Genomic DNA, 23,416 nt, shown 5'->3' on the forward strand with positions numbered 1-23,416 from the left:
TCCTAGGGTGACCAGATGTCCTAATTTTATGGGGATAGTCCTAATATTTGGGGCTTTTTCTTATATAGGCTCCTATTACCCCCAACCCACTGTCCCGATTTTTCACACTTGCTGTCTGGTCACCTTGCTCCCTCCTTCAACCTGCACCTTGGCGTTAGAGTCCATTTCTCCCCTCCCTGATAAAGCTGATCTACAGATTGCAATAAGAACTACTGTGCACAGTAGTATATAGCTCCTTTGTAAGAACTGAGTATTGTTCCAGATAATCTGGAACAATTACTATGAATATTACGGTATTTTTTCACATGGGCCATTTCTCTCTTTAGGTTCTTATAACTGTGCTGATCACTATCATATCTAAACTACCATTCTCTCCTCCCTAACTTTGTGCTGGTTATTCTCTGTTTTCTATAAACCTGCACAGTTCTCTAAGTTATTGACTACTTATCATAAAGGGTCTTGCATTTACGGGCCAGAGTCTCCGCTGCTATAAATCAAGGAAGCTACATTGATCTCCACCAGTTGAGGACCTTGCCCTATGTATTTAACAGATGTTTACATTTTAGATGAGTTGCAAGCCAAAACAAGCCAGAGTAACTATATCGGGTGTTGTTTAGGTTTACAGCCAGGATGGGTTAGGCAGTGTTTGTAATAGGATACAGAGGCTTTCACTGGAGCTGCCGGTACTAAAGTAGGTACTATGTGGTGGCTATTCTGTGGGTCTAATGAGTTGATGGGCTTCAGCCTAGTCTCAGGCAGACAGGTGTCTATGCCACAGAATCCACCTCTGCTACTGGCATTGATTAGTGCCCTTGTGAGCACTCTTAGGGGAAAGGCCAATGAGGGAATGCACTACGAAGACTGAAAACAAGCTCTTACCTTTAGATATGATACCTCTATAGTTGGGCTAAGGCACAACGGCAGGACAGTGCAAACTTGCATTACCGCTGTATCTGATCTATAGGTAAACAGAGGATTGCGTTCTCCAAGACTTTCAGCCAGCACCATTCAGGAGCATTAAAATTCACATGGGAAAAAACGTTTAATAATAGTTTTCAGTCTCTAGCAAAATCCTTAAGTTGGAAAACCAACACCACTGATTTTTCCATAATATCACCCACATCTGCATGCTCATCAACCTGAATAAACATGTCATTTCCAGAAACTGGCTCTTGATTCTCCCTCTCTAAATGCATGAGGTTCCAGAGGCATGCAGAGAATTCATCCCATGCAACCAGTCTGCTCAACTGTCCCCTGTGGGCAAGTCTATACTTGTAATACATCAATTAGTCACTAATACCTGGTAGAGTACTATCAAGGGGAGGCTTGCTGATGGATTCCCTCACAGCCTTAAAAGCTACAGGACTTAAAGTCTCTTCAGAATATCAGGCAGGCAGTTATAAGGATGGATGCTTTCCTGGTACTATTGGAAATGACATTTTTATGGTTCAAAGTGGAATTCAATTCTATTTTAATGGTACTTTTTCATTAGGTCACTTAGGTTGTTTCAAGTCATTTGTCTTGGATAAAGCTTGCACAGAAGAGAAGGCTGGTCATCTTGTTTGTTTGTAAAGTGTTACCCAACTGCGAACGTGCTGCGTATTCAAATCAGACTGTCTGATGGGTGTCTGCAGCGCTACATCAGATTTGCCATCTCCGACAGGAACCTGCCTGCAAGAAGAAACCCACTGATGAAATGCGAAAGTCACTGCTCCCCAAGAAGGAAGCAGGACCTCACGTGTGATGTGTCTGGGCAGCTGATTGCATCGGTTGGGAGCAAGACTCCATCTCTAATGGGCTGGAACAGGAATTGCCAAGTTCTGGCCCTGGATCTCCCATTCCCTTGCTGTGCGACCTTGGACAAGTCTCCCAGGCCCAAACTTCCAAGCGCAGCCTGCGGTTCTGACGGCCGCCGTTGAGGTGCGCCCAGCTGCACAGGGTGCCATGGGATTGGATGGTGGCGCGTTTCCCCCGTACATGTGGGGGGCTCACCCTGGTTGGTTTGGGAGTGCCAGGGTCACCCCCTCCAACAGGGGACAGCTCTTCCAGCCATTATGAACACCATGGGAGGGAGTCTCCCGCCCCGCCTGTCCCTAGGTTCTTTCCTGCTCTGCCTCCTCCCTTTCCATCATCTCCTCCCCTCCCATCCCTGGCTTCAGCCCCTGCCCGCCTAGCCCCTGCCCTGCCCTGCCCTTAATCCCTCCTGGCTGCAGAGGGCGCTCTGAGTGCAGACAGAGGGCTCTAGCATTGCACGCAGCCCTCGGGCGGGGCAAACGTCACTTCCTCCGTGGGTCATGCGTGAGCCGGAAGTGACTTGAGAAAGCCGGAAGTTAAGCGGGGGCTTCCTGCTTGTGTTGCCTACGTTAGGGGGGATGGCGGCGGAGGGGGATGGAGCCCCGCGCGGAGGGGTGAGGCGCCTGACATCGCTTCTAGGGGCTAGAGAACGAGAAGGCCGCCGTAGGGGATAGAGGGTCGGGCAGGGCAGGGCAGACGGGGGCGTGGTCTGGAGAGGGATGGAGGCTGTTGTGGGTCGGGGCTGTATTGGGGGAATGAGTGGGCTGGTGAGGGGGAAGGGTAGGTGTGGCACCGTCTCTAATACCCTGGTTCAAAACATTGTGGTCTCGAGCCCTGGATGCAAACCTCCCTCTTTTAAATCAAATCAAATAACTCACGTTTGTTGTTCTAGGCCTCTTCTGCCAGCTCCGACGAAGAATCTGTGCCCACCGCTGCTGAGGAGTTGGCTGCCCAGAAGAGGGAGGAGAGGTTGAGGAAGTTCAGAGAGCTCCATATGAAAAGGGTAATGTAGCCTGTGCTGCCAAATGGCCAGGACGGTAGGCCAGTTATGCTCATAGCCAGGTTTTGTTTGCAGTTTGGGGTAACTGAGCCACAGACTTCTTTTTGCAGCAATTATTTGAAGAAGGTATCTTTACAACCAAAAAAGGTAACAGGTCCTTAAAGTTCTAAATTATAAGGTAGGGGAGAGGAGGGGGAATCCTAATCATCCCCATGCAAAATTCCACAAACCAAAATACGTTCTATCATTTAATTCCTTTGAATTGTCATCTGGAAAATCATATACTGAGGGAGACAATAAGGGTTTTCTCAGGGTAGACAAAAATGCTTTTCTCAGAGGACCTAAGACAGTTTTACAAAATGTTCTAAATGTTCCTTTTCTGTGTTCCAAGAAGGTCAATGGGACACTTATCTTGTCCTTTTCTGTTAACAAAATTCACTGGGGTCGGGGGAGATAAAAGTAATTTCAAACTCTTCTAAAATGACTGCTTTAATTTAAATATCAGTGGGTGGAAATCACAATGTTTAGATTAATCTCGTACCAGCCTTTTGGCTAAAATCATGTGCAGTAGACCCCCACAACGAGCTGGTACTGAGAGCGTGCAGAGTCAGTCGACACTACACCCGGCTCATGAGACAGCTCATGGTGTCCGACGCCATCAGGTGGTCCAGAGACATATACATAATTGAGACCGCCGGCCAGGGAAATAACCCACTTCCATCCCTGACAAACCAACGGACGCACCCCACCTATGTACTTATGCGCTACACCACTACTGACTTGGACTCTAAATACATTCCATGGGTGGTATACCCAAGCCCACTTATCCACTGATGTTTTAAAAACTCCCGCACCCCAATCCAGCTCTATGATGGTTACGTGTCATTTATGTTTCTCGTGAACCTTGTAACCGATACTTGTAATCCCTCATAACCCATGCCTGACCCCAGTGTACAGTACCTTCCCTTTTACCTTGTGTAAATTTGACTTTAAACATTAACTTTAATAACTGATGCATTTTAAGTGGGGGGGGGGAATATGAGAACCTGCCGCTGCAAGTGGTTGGAGTAAATTATTTAATAGGCTTCTTCTGCTTTCTGACTTTTATGATTGTATATTGCCATTTTGTGTGAATTCAGTGACAAACTTTTACTCCTAGAATGAAGCTCGCAAGCTAAATCACCAGGAAGTTGTGGAAGAAGATAAAAGACTTAAGTTGCCTGCAAACTGGGAAGCAAAAAAGGCTCGACTGGAATGGGAACTGAAGGTTGAGGAAAAGAAGAAGGTATAACACATGTAAATGTTGATTGCAACCGTAACCTTCCATTCTAGGACACTATCCTGCAAAGATTTTAACACTATGTGCTGTGAATAGTTGCAGTAGTGCATTCCATTAAGCATGTGCATAAGTCTCTTCAGGATCAGTTTAGTATCCCTGGGTAGAGACTGTATTTTCTTGGATGTGTATAGCTATATATATTAAAAAAAAAAAAAAAATCATCCACCATCAGACTGGGATCCTTGGTGAGATTGTCTGTCTGGTATTATCAAATTTACAGTGGAAATAAAATTAGGAAAATATCTCTAATCTACTTATCTTGTCTACTGACTGCTTTTGTGTTATGTTTTAAAAACTTAAGAATTGCTTGTATTTATATTAGGAATGTGCTGCTAAAGGAGAAGATTACGAGCGGGTGAAGTTATTAGAAATCAGTGCTGAGGATGCAGAAAGATGGGAAAGGAAAAAGAAGAGAAAAAATCCAGACCTAGGATTTTCAGGTAAGCAGCTTATTTATTTTTCAGGGCTTGGCTAGGGAAATACAAATATTTAATCTTTTTAAATATGTTTTCACTAAAACTTGAGCCACACAGAAATGGTCTTCTGTTAATTGCAATCCATTTTATTCTAAAGATTATGCAGCTGCTCAGTTGCGCCAGTATCAGAGGTTAACCAAACAGATCAAACCAGACATGGAAAAATATGAAAAGCTAAGAGAAGAAAAGTAAGTTTCTCTTTTTGGCAGACCCATGTATTTTCATATTTACAGGCAATGTTCATCAAAACAACTTATAATGACTAGTTTCTAAAAAGGCTGAAAATTCTTTTCAGTTCATGTAATTCAAACATTTCATCTTGTCTGTTCTTTTATGTGCACTGCAATCCAAATGGCCTTCTGTCATGGTCCCATAATAGTTATATCCTGGATGATACTGTAGATGTGTAACTTGTAATATGCTAGTTCATGTTCTCTATCATGTCCCTGTTCTATTTTGATAAAACAGTTGTTAGGTACAAAAAATTAGTAATTTGACAAAGTTTGATTTTTAATGTTTACCTCTTTCTCATTCAGCGGGGAAGAATTGTATCCAACAGCAAACAGTCTTCTTCATGGAACTCATGTACCATGTAAAGAAGGGATTGATAGAATGGTAACAGATCTTGAAAAACAGTAAGTAATAAGATAGTCCTAATTACTTGAAACCATTGCATTCATAAAATGCGGTGCTTTTGCTATTTTGTTTGCTGTAGTATGAGCATAACTTGTGGTGTCTGGTAGCTTCTGCATAAAGACATGTATTTAAGTATACAGTCAGTATAGCCTGCCCTATTTATGAATCTGTACACTAGTCTCTGTACAGGATTTTAATACAATTCTGTACACATTGGAAGAACATGTTGCTGCACAATAGATGCCTATGCATATTTTATTTTACATGTTGATTTTCATTGGATACATCAGAAAGTATTTTGAAGCAAAATCCTGGCACCAATCAGTAGCCAGTTAGAAAAGATCAATGATGTCCAACAATTGTAGTTTATAAGACAAAGGATAATGGAATGCCTTGGTATATTTATCCTAATATGTATATTTGTTCAATCAAAGTTAGTGTTCATGATGACTATAATAGGGCATGGTTACTAGACATCAGATTCCAATAAAATGTAATGAAAATGTGTTTTCTCATCATGATGGGAAATAGCACTGTTTTTTGTTCCCATTAACTTTTCTCCTGTCATCTCTTAATCATAGAAAAAAGCAGCATCCCCACTTATTTCCTTTAAAACTACAGAAACTTTAATATTCTCTGACCAAGTACCTAAGATTGACTGAAGTACTCTCCTCTTCATTTCACTTTAAGAACCGCAATTTAAGCTTTAAATTTTTTCTGAGTACTTATGCTTAGATTTCACATTTTGCGTGGGTATATAGCTTTGCAAGTGTAAAAATTCAAGTACATTCATGGCCCAATTCTGTTAGGTGCTGAGTGCCCTCAGTAATAGGAGTTGAGGGTGTTCAGCATCCTGCAAGATTAGACCCCAAAGGGGAAAAATTACATGTACGGGCATAAGCAACATCAAACCCCCATTCTATTAACCTGCAGTTTCCAGTGGGAACAAAACAGGCAATCAATGCAAATACCAATCATTTTCATCACTGAGAAAATAAAACTAAGTGGAAATTACATACACCACTGGATGTAATAGTGATGGCTTTTACTGCAGATATAGGAATATTCATTCTAATAACTAGTTTTCTGTACAGCAGGGGTCTGAAAATATTAATGTAATTCTCTTACAGAATTGAAAAACGTGAAAAATACAGTCGGCGACGTGCTTATAATGATGATGCGGATATTGATTACATCAATGAGAGAAATGCCAAATTTAATAAGAAGGCAGAAAGGTTCTATGGGAAATATACAGCAGAAATTAAACAGAACTTGGAGAGAGGAACAGCTGTCTAATCTTTCACATCTCAAGAGGCGCAACTCTACAAAGAAATTGTTCAGAATAAACTAGGCATGTTTTGCAGAAAGGCCTAAAAACTGTATCAACATGCTAATTGTGTAAATATAAACTTTGCCATAGACTTTTAATATTAAATGAAACTTATGAAAGCTTTTTCTAAATCCAATGTGTATTGCACAAATGCTTCAATGACAGTGGGTATTATAGCTGTACGTAGATTGCCCTTCTAATGGTGGCTAGTTTTTGTAAATTTATAGTAAACCTCAAAAGGATTGTTACTCAGATCATACCCTGCAGTTAAATAAATGTAGTTTTTGTTTGATTCAGATTCTGTAAAGTAGTTGACTATTAAAAACAAGTGAACACAACGACATGCCTGACTTTTTTGTTTTGTTTCTTCCACACTAGTAGTAAATATGTGGAAGTTTATTAGGGGAGGGGGGGGGGGGGGAAGAGCAGGAAGAGAAGTTGGTAAGAGTGTAAAAAAAATATATATATATCCTTATTGTGGAGCAAATACGTAACCTTGAATTTTGATAGTCTAACAGTTGCATTAAGATTGAGATATTCCCAGTTTTCCTGTGAGAGACAGGGCAAGTCTAACTTTGCACTTTTCCCTAGCTTTATAAGAGCAAAGCTAATTACAATTGTATCTTCTCACCTACTATACTATAATTAAAATGTGGCAGCATGTGCTGTCTATATAGAAAGCTCTTCAGGCTGCCAAAGCAGCAAGATTTCACATCCTTATGGGGGAAGTGGCTGTCTCTTTTGACTTGTTGGCTCAACAGAAGCAGAACTTGGAAAGAATTTGATAAGGGGAGGGTAGCTCTAGAGGTAAGACTGTGTACTCTGCAACAAGATACTGGAAATCTGCTACTTGCCAGAGTGGTTGTTTCAGACAAAACTATTTTAAGTTTGTATTATATAATAGCAATTGTACTGTAATGTTTCAAATATGCTGCAGGTTTGACCTGTCTGAGGTTGCCTAAACTGAGATGTTGATTTACACTCAAATTACCTTTTGGATACTGTTCTTGCAAACATGAAGGGGCAAAGTTTGGGGAATGTAGGTCCGTGGTGTGGGAAATATCAGGGTCCAATTCACCTCTAGGCCTGAGGGAACCTAAACTCTAACCTTAGTCATATGGAACAGAGGGCTTGAGAAAATACCCACATTGATTGGCAAAAGGTTGGGGGCTGGTTGAGCCCTTATGGTTGCTCTGTACTTCTACTATCAGACCCTTTCTGTGCAGTTATATCCCAGAAAGATCTTTTGCTTGCAAAGCTTGTTTTGCATAGGGAACCGATCTAAGTTATGGAGCAAAAATAACTTTCTAGGCTAGACAAGGCCTGTGTGTGCCTGGATCATTTTCAGCAGCTACATTCCTCAGTGGATGCTTCTAAGGCAGAGCATCAGGTGCAGTTTATAGCTCTAGCTGCAATCACATGAGACTTCCTCCCCCACCCCCCAAAAAAGAGGGGAGGTAAGTCTAACTACAGTAACCCCTTATGAGGAACTGGACTGTTTCCAAATGCTGCCTCATTTATTATAAACATACTACACAACAGCCAGGGAGGAATCCACCCACTTTTTCTTCTTTGCTTTTCACCATTCTATTGTAGTTGGCAAAAGCTGATTACCAATAAATTCCCACAAGAGGGGGAAAAAACCCTTAAACTTTGAGGGTGCTAGGTGAAAACATATCTGCAGGAGCATCTGTTCAAGTGTTGCTCTTAAGAGGGTTTTTTCGGCACATCTACACAATGCTGTAATAGTTTCTCTGGAGTTTGGACCTTGACCAAAAAACCAGACTACTTCTGCCTAAGGGGTGTGAATAGCAGCGCTCCCTGAACTATTGCACTAACCCACTACCCCCCGCGCTCTCACACATACAGGAGGTATGAATTTAAAGGTCACTAAGTTCACATCTTTAGTACTCACAGGAGTTACAGTTCAGCACTTTAGTAAGTACTGCTATTCATACAACCTTTAGGTTGCACTGCACTGCTCACTAGTACTATGCTAAAATCCCCCCGTGGACACTCAAGACATGAACTTATGGGGACCTTTAAGTTGCCCCTGTGCAAACAATAGACATGTTTACACTGCAGTACTTTAGCAGTGCTCCCCATTCACACCCCTTTAGGCCACAGCAGCACTGGCTAAGCATTTTTTTAAAATGAATTATAAGTTCTGCCTTCACAGCAGTAGGTAGGCTGAACACCAAGTTAACTTGGTTTTTGCTCTTCACCTTACTACTTTAGCTTGTTTTAAAAATTGACTGGAGGCCAAAATTACCTAGTCCAACCTCCTAGAAATATTATTGCCTGTATTAAGTTGCACAACTTGAAAGCAATGACTGATTTTGCCATTGTTCTTACATTCTGAATTTTCTATTTCTGTGGCTTCCACAGGTGAGAGGTCCAGTAAAGCTGCTCCTCCCCACAATGTATGCAGAAGTTAAGCATTCTTTCCTCTGGCTATTCACTGTAGAATGTGAGTGACAGCATCCTGTTTTGTTCCATACTGAACTGGTATTTTTTGTTGAAGACATTTCTTCCCCAACCAAGACAACAGTACTGGGATATTTCTCCTTGTATAACACTTGTCTTTCCATAGACTGAGCACTAGTCAGCCAAGGGAAATGCAACTAAGACTACAACTTGTTTGCACTGCCTAGATAAAGCAACAGCTACTACTACTTTGGGAAAGTACATTTAAAAAACAAACTTTTCCACACCAAAATATTCAATACAAGTTTTATTGTGCAAACCCTTTACATGAATTCAAGTTTAGTCAGTCCCCTCTTATCCTCCCCCCCGCCCGCCCCCGGCCTGGGGCTTGGGCTTCCCTCCGCATAAGCCCCTAGGAAAGTTATTACTTGATATCACACTTTATACATCAATGCTTCAAATGTCAAGCTGGCACATGTAGATCAACTGGTATAGGATCAGGACTGAAAACAAATTAAGATAATGTAAACTTCCTCACTTCAATATATCCTTACTGCTTTGAAGTTCCAGGGGATCTGAGTAAATTTTATGATTACCATTTTAGATCTGAGTAGTGGTGATTTAGTCAAGGGTTGTTTTAAAGACTTATCACCAACAAGAAGAACTGTGATTAAGTTTTAAGTGTCAATTTTAGAAGTCCAAATAGAAAGCAACATATAGTGGGACTGATTCCTTAAGATTAAACATTCAGGACTGGGCCATAACTGAGTAAGGATTCCTGCATGGCAATCATACAATTGTAACACAAACATCTGCAGAGAGATTTAAGAAAATATTCCAGAGAATCACTCAGAGCAGGATATGCATTTAACATTTTCAACTTGAAATCAAGTTGCTCCAACATCTGAAGTCTATTGAGAGCATCTGATTATTTCCTATTTGCTCTTTAGTACTTCACCATTCACTCAAAGCTAATTGCATAATGCCAATTTATACCTACAGAGCTCAGACTAGAAACAAAGAGGGCAACTTCACAGTTCAACTGAATTATATAGGGCCTTAAAGAACAAAACAGAGGTTTTACTTAAACAATGCATTACAATTGTTCAGAACAGCGGCTGCTAAAGTAACATTGAGAAGTTACCCACCTGTAATTTCTACTCCATTCTAGCGATACAAAAAAGTATTTACAAATATATACCTAAGATTCCCACCTGTAGTTTCTGGGCCATTGTGCTGTGTTTTCAGATCTGGAAAAAAAAATCTAACATATCAAAATCAACATCTTTAAATACTTATTAACAAAAATATTCAACCAGATAAGAGGATTTCAGACCTCATTTCTGGAAAGAATGCATAATGCCAGTAGTTCACAGGACAGTGAGTGAAAGGTGCTAGCGTGCTCGGAAGGGTGCACTTTTAGGTGAAAAGTTAAACAAGCTGTTTTCCTCCTTCATTGGAACCCATTGCCCATAGGGATTTCTCTTTGTATCTTCTTTAACCAAGGATATGGCTGTCTCTTTAACAGAGAGACTCCCTGGTTTCTGGAGTACTGGCTTTGCCATTGTGTTCTGGGGGAAAAAAAGAGTTACGTTTTAGAATATACTTTAAGAGTGAAATATGAAGTGTCCACAATTGTTACATACAGCTTTCCAAGACTATCTGTAGTTTCTGAAAACCAGTTTTTTAGGATGAATCCAAGAATACTGAAATCAATACACACAGGCAGAGGAAAAAAACCTTCACTGAAGCTTGCACTTGTAACTTTAAGTTGCCATAACAGGGCTTTGTATTAATGAAGATGAGAATGATGCTTGCTATATAATCCAGATTTAATGAAGCCTAACTTGCTTTTCACTAACTTCTGGTTACTCGAATGACCAGTTGTACAAGTTGGAAGGTCCACAACATTACAGCTTACAAATTTATTGCTTCCTTCTAAATGCTTTTGCCTCCAGAGAGCCTAAACTCAGGGTATGTCTACACTACCTGCCAGATCAGTGGGCAGTGATCTATCTATCGGTGCCTGATTTATCACATCTCATGTATATGTGATAGAGCAATCCCCGATAGCCATCGACTCCTGTACTCCACCGTGGCGAGATGCAGAAGCGGAGTCGATAGGGGAGCAGCAGCAGTTGACCACGTGCCATGAGGATGCAAGGCAAGTCAACCTGATATACAGCTTCAGCTATGAAAATAGCATAGCTGAAGCTGTATATATCTTAGGTTGATCCCACTCCCTAGTGTAGACCAGGCCTCAGTAATTATATCCCTACACTCCACATTTCTCTTGAATTACTTAACTATATTATACATGGAAGGCTACTAAAGAGGGTAGTAAACTGAACTCAACTGACTTCCAAGGTTAGGTAGAACATACTATATAGGAAATATTGATTTCCAACTTATTCTTTCACCTATCTTAGAGATATGCACTTACATTAGAGCTGAAAGATAAGCTTTTCATTGCAGGAGCTCTCTCAGTTCCACTTTTGGTTAAGTCTTCTGTTAGTCTTCTGGATTGCTAAAGGAGAAGGCACACAGTTTAAACAGGGTCACATTCTATGCGAATTAAGGAAACTCACTAGAGTATGAATATTCTAGTATAAGTTTTGTCTCAACTATTTAGATCAATGGCTTTAAACTGTAAAGTACTAGAATGCACATACAGATCAGTGTTGAAAACTCAACTTGGGAATGTTTAGTATTTCTATCAACATAATTGTGTCAAAGTACAACTTTATATCCATGCCCATGTTTTACCTTTAACTAGGGAATTTATTTTTAAGCATGGACTTCATAAATTGAAATGGAATGTTATAGCAAGTTGTGTATAAACTCTGCATATCCACCCTGCAGAGCTTTGGAGAAGGACAATAAACTTATCTGCAAGTGATACAGGCCTCTTCTTCTGTAATCTCTCAACATCTGGAATATATTACATATATTATGAAAGGGACACCTGTGCCATTTATTTAGTAGTCCAAGAAACCCTTACTAAGTTTACTTTCTTTCATTTTGAAATACTAGTTTGGTATAAGCTACTGCTACCTTGTTACCATTGTAGGAATGCATTTGACCAGATGTAACAAACATTAACAGCTTTCTAGTGCAAAACTAGTTTAACCTGATTAAGTTCTCTATTTTCCCTCCCCTAATTCACAGCAACTAGAACCCACAAGTTCCTTAATTACCACCAGATTTTCTTCATCAATGTCTGGAGACCATATTCATGATTTCTATAAGACAGAAATATAGTATTTAAAATGCATTTGGGGTCAGGGCATGGGATTTCTGGGAACAATCTGATGCATACGAAAAGGCTATACAGCAGTTATCAAGCACAAAGATTAATCTTTACAAACGCCTATTAAACAGGCTTTGGCAAATAAGCCTTTAATTGTTTTCAGGCAAAAGATCAGCCAATATAATGGGCACTTCCTTATCAGGCTTGACAATTCTCTCTCCTTCCTCACATAACACTACTGGAAAGCTGATAGGCAAACAACAAGAGCCACCATCTAAGATTCCAAGGTACTCTTCCAGCTTTGGCAGGTCTACAAAAAGTTTTCAGCAAGTTTAAAAACTTGGATGTTTTGTTTGATAATAAAATTAGTATTCAAAAATTTAAAGAAACTTCGCAATGAAAAATTAAGGCTAGCACAGCTTCTCATACATGTCGTATCAGTAGTGTAGTTTTGAAAAAAATTTACCTTTAAATCAAGATTACTCCAGTTTATAATTACCTCAGTAGAATCTTCACTTCTGCATTTTCCATTTGTCTCTTTGGATAGGCTGTAGACTCGCAAGCTAGCTGGCAAGACTATGTTATCTGTTCCCAGGGCTTTTGCAGCATTAGCCTTTGCAATTTCTAAGAGTTCCCTCCTATCTACATAAAGAAGAAACACCTTCTGTAACGGTAATTATGGCATACTGACTCACCCAAAAAGAAACACTGAGTCCAGTGCAAAGTCAGTTTACCCTGGAAAAAGTATGTTCCCAAACTAGTGGGAATTTAGAGAGATACCACTCCCTTTAAACTGTAGTTTATAAAAGATGTCAATTACAAGATGTACACAGGTAAGCAATCCAAATCAGATTCTCAGTTGACATTTAGGACAGAGCTACATCCCCAAATTTTAAAATTCTATATAAATCTAACAGGAAAAGTCTACAAATGAGTCAGTCTTGAGTTCTATTCCTTCCCACCCATGTTACAAAGCAGATATGCTGCTACTTGCTGAATGCAAATACCTTTTTCACTTAAGCGCAGAGGTGTTCTGCTACGAGGTCTTGTTCTTGATCTGCTTCTCCAACTTCTGTAAGCCTCAGGGTATATGGTTCTCCCAAATCCATAGTATCTTCGGCCTCTTGATCGTGATCTGCTTCTTGAAAAGGATCTTCTATAATATGGTCTTCCACGAGACCGGGACCTGCTGCGTGATCTATACCTTGGAGGAGAACGGTGGTATCTCCTGTAGGTTCTAGGATGGTACCTTCCTCTGTATCGAAGGCTACGTGATCTTGACCGACTTCTGGAACATGATCTTGAGTATCTTCTATACCTTCTGGAACCATTTCTTCTAGCTCGTGATCTTGATCTGCTTCTAGATCTGCTCCAACTCCTTGAGGAAGTTGAAGACGTGCTTGAACTGGATCGTGAACTGCAAGATGATCTGCTAGATGATCTTGAGGACGATCTGCCCCAACTAGTTTTAGACTTTGAGCGAAACTCTCTCTCTTTTGGTGAGCTTAGAGTTAAATCATCCATGAAATTTGTCATATCTTCTGTCTTTTTGTTTGCCTGCATTTTTTCTGTGACAGTGTCTTTAGAAACTGTATCTGTTTTGACTGATGTTCTAGAACATCCAGTTTCAGTTCCTGTTTAGAAAAAAAAATTGATTTACGATTTATTCTTTGCCAACACAAACCAAGGTCAACTTGAAATTTGTAGCTAACCTAAGTTTTGTGAGTATAATAGACAAGTGAAAAGTTCAATAGCTATTTTGCAGTTTTACCTTCTGCCCTAGACAGTTCTATTTACTGTTTCTACTTTTTCCTTTTAGTCAATTTCTTCCTGGCTTTACTCACACACTTTTCATAAATTAATGGTTTCAGAATGTGGCCAAATTCTCTCTCAAAAGCATACTGCTGATATGCAAATATATTTGCACATGCAGACAATTTACATGGCATTAAGGCTAATGAAGTGCATATTGTTTGTTGGGACATCTGCACAAGAGACCATTTTAAATGAAAGAAAAGCATTTCTGTTGTGAAATAACAGTTTCTTCTGAAAGAAGTCGACTACAGTCAATTGTACTGTCATGAATATAATGCCAACAAACAGATCAATTCCTATACCAAATACCAGAAATTTGATAGTATTTGTTATTTCAAAATTTAAAATACTAAATACGAATAGCTAAGATGGCCACCATCATATACCAGCAGCCATTTTTGTTTTACAGTTATTAAAATGGTACTGCATTCTAGGGAATAAATACTTCTCTATCTCCACCTTCCAAATCCCCTCTTGGATATGACTGTACCACAGTCTTCTCATTAAAAGAACTCTATTCAAACCTGGCATTTGTATTTAGAGTTCACCGAATACAGATGTTATCCAGCAAATCTGAGGACTTTCTAGAATATACTACTGATAAGCATGAAATTTTTAACGTCAATTACATTTATTTCCTTTACTATACATAGAGATGAAAAATTGAGTTTGCATATCCCACCCTGCCTTTAAATAAATGCCAAGCTCACAAGTCCCAAAACAGGACACACTGAAATCAGGAAGCCTGCAATGAAAGCTAAGCTCACTGTGCTGAGTGCTGTCTACGGAGAAGACATATCCTCAAGCGTCAACAAGTTCTCTGCATTGTGCAGAACACAGGCACAGTGCCCCTGCCAGGAAAGCCGCCCTGCTCCACTGCCTGGCTTGGGTGCATCCTTGGCAAGGAGCAAGGTACCAGAGCTGACCCAAACTGGGTAGTCACAGTCGGTGAAACGACAGAGACTAGCGCGCGGAGAGAGAACAAAGGCATTACGGACCAGGGAACGAGCCTAGCTAACTGTGAGGTGAAAGGAGACACCGTCCACAGGCACTTACCGCTGGGGGCCGCGGGACTTCCCTGCTCCTGGCTTCCGTGAGGCACAACCCGGGGGCTCCTGCAAGAGACGGGAGTGTCAACGGACACGCGAACGTTCGTCACCCCCCGGCGCGAGCCGACCCCTCCCCCCAATACACACCCCAGCTCGAGCCGACCCCCCCGCATACCCGCAGTCCCCCGGCTCGAGCCGAGCCCCTTCCCATTTCCCCCAACCGCCACTCCCGCCGGCTCGAGCCGAGCCCCCCTCATACACACACCCCAGCTCGAGCCGGCCCCCCCCCCAATACCCGCGCTCCCCCGGCTCGAGCCGAGCCCCTTCCCATTTCCCCCAACCGCCACTCCCGCCGTCCCCCGGCACAAGCAACCCTTCGACGCCGCCCCTCCCTCGGTAACTCACTGGCTCCAAGTGGCCTGGTCTCCCCCACACGGATCCGGGGCCTGTGGCGGCGCCTGTGGGGACAGCCCTGTTTCCTGGGTCACCACCATAGTGGGAGTAGAGAGGTCGCCGGACCAGCACAGCCGCCTCCCCACACCGAGAGCTGGGAACCCGAACTGCTTTTCGCGGCGCAGCCTCATCTAAGGGGCGCAAGCCCGATCCGCCTCTCAGCGCAAGCAGAAAGCGAGGGTGCGCGAACCGCTACGGACCAGTCACCCCGCGCGTAGGAGCTTCAACAGCAACTAACTAACTGCCAGACTAACCCACACTGAGAAGGTTCGAGAACCGCCACCCAGTTATGTAACCTGGGGAGCAGGACGCAGGCGCGGGCGGGACGAGAACTTTCTCACCCAGGCCAGAAGAACCTGAAGCGCATGCGCCAACTAGAAACGCTCGCGTATTGGCAGTACTGCCTTCCCCGACCCTCCTAGGTACCATATCCTGGGGGCGCATGCGCAAGAAAAATCCCCTTCGCGTTGCTAGCTTTTACAGCGCATGCGGGGGTGGAGGGAGGGGCAGCATATGGCGCTCCTGTTCCTCCTCCCGCTGAACTTCTGATGGTTACACACCTGATCAGGGCCGGTGACTGCGCATGCGCGGTATGAGAGACGGCGGTCGAGGCGCTGTGACGTCATTTTAGGTCCTCCTCCATCCGGGTACCGGGAGCTCAGGTTGTTTGTTTATTGCATTCCGGGGGGCGGCGGCGGCTCCCCGCTGAGGGAGAAAAGAGCGCGCGCTGCCAGCCGCGAGCCAACGGCTGCACCTTCTTCCTGCCCACGCGCTGGGGTAAGTGGGGACCGCTGGGGGTCCCCAGAGAGCCCCATAGACACCCTTCCCCCCGGGACTGAGCGGCTGGCCACGGGCTGGGCTGGGAGCCCGGGGGGTGCCCATAGGCTGCATGCTCTGAGGGCTGTGCTGTTTGGCATTGACTCCTTGGGGTAGACAAGCCACTGGCTCCCCCCCCCCCCGCCGCACATATCATTGGCCATTGGCTCCCTGGGCGTTATCTGTCACTGGCCTTCTCATCCTGTTGGCTACCAGAGGGGTGATGGCGCTGGCCATTAGTCATCCCCGTGCAGATAGTGGCTGGCAGGTATTATGTCCCCAGACACTGGCATATTGTACTGTCATCCACTGGCTATGCTGATGGTCACTGGGTCTGCCGAGGGCAGCTGTCCACCACTGACACTGGCGTGACTGTCTACATTAACTTGGGGCGGAGGAAGGATTGCCACTGTGGCTCAGAGCTTTGTGGCCATGTGACCCAAGGCCCCAGGTCACTGCTGCCTCTCCCCAGCTGTGCAGGGGAAGGTGAGGCGAGCCAGCAGGCCCTACCACAGCTGCAGAAGAATGGTGAGAGCATTGTCTAGAGACAGTCTAGCTGCAGTTCCTAAAGCGATGGGCAGCCACAGGATGCAGAAAGCCCCATGTTGCAGCCTGTGCTTGGGAGTCAGGTATTTCCTGGGCAGTGAACAAAGGAAGCTGAGGCACAGTCATCACTCAGCAAAACATCACTTATTGCTTATAATCTAAAATAATTACTGATAATCTTCCCATCCAGTATCTAAGAATGTGTGGCAAGCCATGCCTATCTAGGTGTGTCAGATCCCTTGTCTTTCATCAGTTCAGAGACAGGACCAATGTTTGTATTGGTAGGTGATCTTCTGTCAGTGGATAAGGATCAGGGATCCATGCTGAATTTTGTCAGCTGTCTCTGATACTGTCGATAGTTAGGTTTTGTTAACCTGACTGCAAACCCTTGAGGGAGTACGCTGGTCTGCCTGATAGTGGTTTCATTCTTATCCCTCAGAAAGACCGTAGAGAGCAATTTTGGGCAATTGCTCTTTTGCCCTGAAGAGTTGCATTTTGTCTCCTGCCTTGTTCAACTGTGTGTAGGGCCATTGCCATGGTTAATGAGAATACAGTTTTTGACATGCTGATGATTTCTAGCTCTTTTAACAGTCTTCATAATCTTTATAGCAACTCCATGTCACATTGGGTTTGTTTCATAGAAGTATGAGAATATGCTCTTTGTGGGGGGGGAAAAAATTGCTTCATCTTCTAGTTTTTCAGAGAGCTGAAAAATGTCTGGATTTCTTGAGACCATGAGATGCTCAGAGTGTGTTGACTGGGGAGAAAAGCGAAATACAATTGCATCAGTTGCTGCTGGTGTGCTGGTGTGTATAACTAACCATTTTTATGTTTTATATGTGTTTTTGACCTGTATGCAACAAGTCAGTACTGTACTGAAAATCACTGCTTAAGACACAAAAAGAACAACCTGTTAGGGCACATTGTGAATGTATTACACACTGGTAGCTCATATTGGATATTTTGTGATTGTCTTCAAAGTAAGTTATCCTGAAGAGGATTAGTTTACTTAAGGAAATGGTCTGCAAGGACCAAGTAATGTTACAGTCCTGTGACGATCAATGCTAAAATTCAGTTTGGTCTAATTTACATATGTAAGACCATTTTTTAACACCATCAGACAGTATAAAACACAATTTTTCGGTAGTTCTTGGTACTGTAGAAAGCCCTACGAGCTGATCAGTTAGCACATTTATGCCTTATCACAATTTGCCTGGTCTTTAGTCACTGCCGTGTCATACTTCATCCTTTATTCTACCCTGTGCAAGGAACTTTTGATGCACCACAAAGTTAGTTTACAGCAGGGCTTCATTTAAGTGAATTACAATGACATACTTTAGAGTAGCAAATCTATCAGACCACCCCATGTTTTTAAGAGGCTATTGTAAAATGATCTTTCTCTAAAAATTGTATGTATGTGCTACTTCAGTTTTTTTCAGTTTCTTCCAATTTAGTGCTGCAGGTATAATGACGACCCCCACTGACTTTAATGAAAACTAAATTGGCTTTATATACGGTACTAATGTTAATTTTTGCTAGGCAACGTTGTAATGATGTAGCACTTAATCATGTCTGTATTTTAAGTTGTTGTATTTTAAATAGTTTTTTACAGGGTGGTGGATTATCATAGATGCAGCTGTTAAATATCCTCAGATGGAAGACTTCAACCATTCATACCATGCTTGTGGAGTTATAGCCACTATTGCATTCCTAATGTAGGTGTAATGTCCTTACCAGTACAACCAACGTACTTTATAGAACTTGCATCATGCAGTTAATTATTTTTTTTAAAAGTGCAGACTTTTATTCTAAACTGCCACAGTGCTATTTTATAGACATAGGCCTATGTTCAGCAGTTAAATGAACATTATTTCTGCTATGTTGAAGGGTGAGAGGTTATTATGGATTACAGTGTGGAGTATTTTTTAGCCATTTCAAGTGATTTAGGCCACAAATCAGCATTGAGAACCACCCAGATATAAATTTACACAAAGGAAGACCCCCATATTCACATGGGACCCTGTTAACCTCTTTTTAAATGGTATGGCTTTTTTTAATTGTGTAGATTTAATAATTCTTCATATTTTTCAAAATGCTTTAATGCTTTTTTCAAATTTGAGCTGCTAAATTAACTATCCCTCCTTTTCAGAGCAACAGTTGGAGAAAATATTTATAGAGTAATAAGATGTCACCATTTTCATACATGAAAATAGAAGAAATTACTCAGAAATGTGAATTTTCTGTATAGTTTCACCTGTATTTGTCAACTGTATTCTGTTTTATTCATGCAGGATCAATGCAGTATCCAATGGACAGGTCCGTGGTGACAGTTACAGTGAAGGCTGTCTTGGGCAAACAGGTAAAAATGTTATAAATAATATTATACATAGAGCTATAGCTGTATAGTCTGTCCTATAATACAATGCATCGATGTAGTTTAATTTATCATGAAACATACAAATGTCACACTTTTAAATTTGCTTGTCTTGCTACTGTTAACCATTTTTTACCAAGTGTAAACTTCAGTGAACTTTTTTTTTGAGATTTGTGAGAACAACTAGCCTTTTTACATGATCCTGTTAAATCTGCCCTATTGGTTTCCACAACTGGTTTTGCCTGTCACTCGCATAACTGTATCTTTACCACACAATTTGCAAGAATGGTAGTAGAGTTTGGTTTAATTCTTCTGCCAGCTGACGTAATCCAATAATCATTTATAACCAAACAGTAATTATTTTGGCTCTTGTGTACAAGTTAATAATTGGCTATTATATTTTCCAAATTATCACTGTGTAACTCATGACTCCTGCTGCCTAGGACTTTAATGCAAGTTTACATGTCATCCAAATTCAAATACTCTCGATGCCATAAACAGCTATTCTAACCTTCTGTATATGCATTGTGAGTGAATTTCACCCATTGTAGAGAATAAGCACAAGGCCCTGGCACCACTGAGCAAATATTTCCTGTGGAGGGGAGCACAGAACTTATGTGTGTGTGCAGCCCTGGAGATGCAATAGTGGCCTCAGTGTGATTCCACTGCTATTCTGCAGTCTGCAGCGAGGATTTCATTACACTGCCAACCCTGGGTAACTAGGACCTCTCTGTCACAAAGCCTGTTAGATCAAGTTGTGCACTGGTGGGAGTATCTTGCCATTAGAGTTTAGCTTAGAAATGAGATTTTTATGGATAATGTTAATTGCTCTTTGAAATGTCAGTGGTAGTAATTTATGCTGTCTCATGGATGAGAGCAGATAGAATTGGGTTGCGTGCAACCGCTCTTTTAATATGGATTTAAGATGTACATTTGTATATTGTACGCAATGCTAGTCTCAGTCTTGAAAGATGTGATATACTGTATAAAGTGTTTTGAAACAAGCAGATTGAAAGTCACATAATAGACATGTGTATTTATAAGGTGCTCGCATCTGGCTGTTCATTGGTTTTATGATGGCTTTTGGATCTCTGATTGCTTCCATGTGGATCCTCTTTGGAGGCTATGTTGTTAAAGGTAAGATACAATACATATCTTAATATCATCCTGCTTTGGTTTACTGTGATAATATTTTAAATGGATAATGAATGAATGAATAAGTGACTTCTTTCTGGATCAGCTCCAAGAAGGTCTATTTTTTAATATTTTTGGTGCCCTAAGCAGACTAACTGGAACAGGCCCATCCCATACTATCTGTACTTTATCCTCTTTCTGGCTTCTCTTTTCCTGTTATACTGTTCCTCCTCCTTATCATCCGTGGTTCTTTCAGTATTTATCCTATTCTATATTTCTCTTTTCTGAATTCCTTTTTCCTCTTGCAACTCTTTCTCTTCCTTTTTCACTCAACTTTTCCCAATGGTAATATTTTATGAGATAAACTTTTCAAAGGGTCAGGGTTTTTTTTGTTATTTTTTAAGTATATGTTACTGTTAAAATGTCTTCTGTGTCATTAAGCCTTGAGTTAGCATCATTAAGAACTGAGGGCATGTCTACAAAGGAAGTTATACTGGTGTAGTCATGCTGGTATAACTCCCTGTGTGGACACTCTTATTCCAGCTTGCAGAATAGCAGCTGTGTTAGTCTGTATCCGCAAAAAGAACAGGAGTACTTGTGGCACCTTAGAGACTAACGAATTTATTTGAGAATAAGCTTTTGTGGGCTACAGCCCACTTCTTCGGATGCATAGAATGGAAGATAAAGTGAGGAGATAGATATATAGATAGATAGATAGATAGATATAGATATATAGATATATACACACACACACATACATTCCAGCGTAAGAGTAGGTTTTTCCAGCATACCTTAACCACTTCCAAAGTGACATAAATGAAATTAGAAAAAGGCCCTCTTATGCCAGAAAAGGTGTGTCTGCACAGGGGGGTCATACCAGTATAACTATGATCGTTTTAAATTTACACTTTACTTGATATAACTTCTCATGTAGAGAAGCCTGGAGAAACCTGAGGGAAGTGGAAAATGACACTGTTTGGGTCTTATATGGAGAAAAGATCATTTTATAAAATATAAACAAATAAAACCATGAGCCATGCTTTGATCTGCCGGAGTGCACAGCCCCGCCTCCCTGGAGCACTGCTTTACCACATTATATCTGAATTCATGTTATATTGGGTCACGTTATATCGAGGTAGAGGTGTATCAGAAAGAGAGAAAAAGGATTTTGTTGAGAAAATAGAGTTCTGAAAATCTGATGGAAATTCTCTTTTCTTTTGTCAGAAAAACCACTAGTGTACCCAGGAATAGCTGTCTTTTTCCAGAATGCATTTATCTTTTTTGGGTAAGCCTGTTTTCCTCTGTTTATCCTTCTAAACTAAGAGTTTTCAAACTGTGGTACATGAGAACAATCCTGTAATGGTGGACAGCACGTTTTATTTAGTAAGATTTGGTAATCTAATCAATTATAATCTCTTTCCAATTAAAACTGCAGCCATATTGGTACACATTTCCTTTCTGTTGTGTGACTCAGAATCAAAGGTTTTCAAACTGTGGGGCACGCAGGAACGTTCGGGAGGGTGAGCGATGATGCCATCCCTGCGCAGTGGGAGTGGAGGTGTCACTCCCTTCCTGCACTCTCTTCCCTGAACGTTTCTTTGCACCCCCTAGTTTGAAAACCTAGATGCTGTTACTAAATGGAGGGCAAAATCGGGGGGGGGAGGGGTCGTGACCCCATGTGCTCCCCACCCCTCATGTGTCACCTCTGCCTATCTCACATGGAGTAATGCAGTAAACTACATTATTTGGAAAGCGCCACGCAGCCTAAGAAGTTTGAAAACAACTGCTCTAAACTAAATCTGGTTAGTTTTAATGGCCCACATTGAACATTAGGTATAAAATTAATCTATTCATAATTTCCTGTTACTGTTATTCCTAAGACAACCTCCACCCTCAAATCTTTTAATTATACGCATGTGGACAGACCTCCAGTGAAGTCAGTGGGGATCAGGGATCTTCCTATAGGGAAGTGCTTGCAGGATCAGAACCAAAATTTACTGACTACAAAAGTCTGGTTTCTCTGAAATTTTATCTCCCAAAACTGGGAAATCTGAACCTGCTTCCTTTGAAGTTGATGGCCCTTGTATTCTTTGCAATAAGTTTACGTATTTATTCCTGTTTGTTTTATTTTTAAACAGAGGGCTGGTCTTTAAATTTGGCCGCACCGAAGACTTGTGGCAGTGAATATGTCCACAGAAGTGAATCAAGCCCTATGATTTTTTTACGGCACACACCTGATTTTTTTTTTTTGGCAATACGATTTTGTAAATGCTAGCTCGTAATTATTTCTGAGGATAAAAAGTAAAATATAAAATCAGGAGGCAATAAAATTTCCATTTTCTGTTCTGTTTAACTTTTTTTTTTTTTTTTTTACTGTTCTTAGATGTTGGTTTTGTGTTCAAGCGTATTTGACTGAAATGTAAAACTAATAGGGAAAGTGTAACAATGGAAGACACTCTTGTGATATGTTTTACAAATAACTGTAGAGAAATGATGGCTGTATTTAACCAAGCATTCTGCACTGTATCTGAGGTCTAAAACTGCAATTAAAAGTACTTTAAAACTTTTATACTTATTTATTACAACATGGTATTTCCTGTATCTGATAATTGAACAATATAAACATATCTTGGATTTCAGAACTGTGTGGCACTTTTTCACAATGTATATTATACTGCCTCGTTTTGTTTTTATGTGAAAATATTGGACCAGTCATACTGAGACTGTTCAAAAATTTACAATAAAAATAGTTATTGGTGTGTAAGAGTTCAGAGATGCACATTATTCTAGCAGCAGTACTCTCTATGCTGTTATAGTTATTATTGATACTTGCTTTTTAAGTCCTTGTGTTACACAAGAGCTGGACCAATAAGTGGTTGTGGGGGAGGGGTGTTGGGTTTGATTCAAGGTCATTTCTGAAAAATCAAAATGTCTTTGGGATAGGGAAAGAAGAGAGTGAATGACTCTGTATCTAGGT

At 41.3% G+C, this 23,416-nt stretch overlaps 3 protein-coding genes across 6 annotated transcripts; 2 read left to right on the forward strand and 1 right to left on the reverse strand.

Moving 5' to 3' along the window:
* Positions 1-2,298: 2,298 nt before the first annotated feature.
* On the forward strand, positions 2,299-6,913 carry SYF2 (SYF2 pre-mRNA splicing factor). Its single transcript, XM_032789523.2, has 7 exons — positions 2,299-2,408; positions 2,687-2,797; positions 3,954-4,079; positions 4,456-4,573; positions 4,707-4,797; positions 5,146-5,244; positions 6,376-6,913. The coding sequence occupies exons 1-7, from the start codon at positions 2,373-2,375 to the stop codon at positions 6,539-6,541; spliced, it is 747 nt and encodes a 248-aa protein (XP_032645414.1). The 5' UTR covers positions 2,299-2,372; the 3' UTR covers positions 6,542-6,913.
* Positions 6,914-9,294: 2,381 nt separating this feature from the next.
* On the reverse strand, positions 9,295-16,013 carry RSRP1 (arginine and serine rich protein 1). 4 transcript variants are annotated; one of them, XR_012654869.1, is made up of 6 exons: positions 15,522-15,830; positions 15,124-15,182; positions 13,260-13,886; positions 12,752-12,894; positions 11,446-12,244; positions 9,295-10,573 (listed from the first exon to the last, which is right to left on the reverse strand). XR_012654869.1 is itself a non-coding variant. In XM_032789514.2 (6 exons), exons 1-6 carry the CDS (start codon positions 15,698-15,700, stop codon positions 10,397-10,399), a joined length of 1,269 nt encoding a protein of 422 aa, XP_032645405.1. In that variant the 5' UTR covers positions 15,701-16,013; the 3' UTR covers positions 9,295-10,396. The 4 variants fall into 4 exon arrangements, 2 of the variants coding, with proteins under 2 accessions (XP_032645405.1, XP_032645407.1); XM_032789514.2 differs by having other exon boundaries at positions 11,446-11,529; positions 15,522-16,013; XR_004374909.2 differs by having other exon boundaries at positions 10,353-10,573; positions 11,446-11,933.
* A 112-nt stretch (positions 16,014-16,125) lies between these two features.
* TMEM50A (transmembrane protein 50A) lies at positions 16,126-23,208 on the forward strand. Its single transcript, XM_032789520.2, has 7 exons — positions 16,126-16,346; positions 17,626-17,737; positions 18,534-18,646; positions 19,223-19,290; positions 20,350-20,442; positions 21,664-21,724; positions 22,578-23,208. Exons 2-7 carry the CDS (start codon positions 17,645-17,647, stop codon positions 22,621-22,623), a joined length of 474 nt encoding a protein of 157 aa, XP_032645411.1. The 5' UTR covers positions 16,126-16,346; positions 17,626-17,644; the 3' UTR covers positions 22,624-23,208.
* The last annotated feature ends 208 nt before the right edge of the window (positions 23,209-23,416 follow it).

Source organism: Chelonoidis abingdonii, chromosome 25, assembly GCF_003597395.2.
Source record: "Chelonoidis abingdonii isolate Lonesome George chromosome 25, CheloAbing_2.0, whole genome shotgun sequence".
Taxonomy (NCBI): domain Eukaryota; kingdom Metazoa; phylum Chordata; order Testudines; family Testudinidae; genus Chelonoidis; species Chelonoidis abingdonii.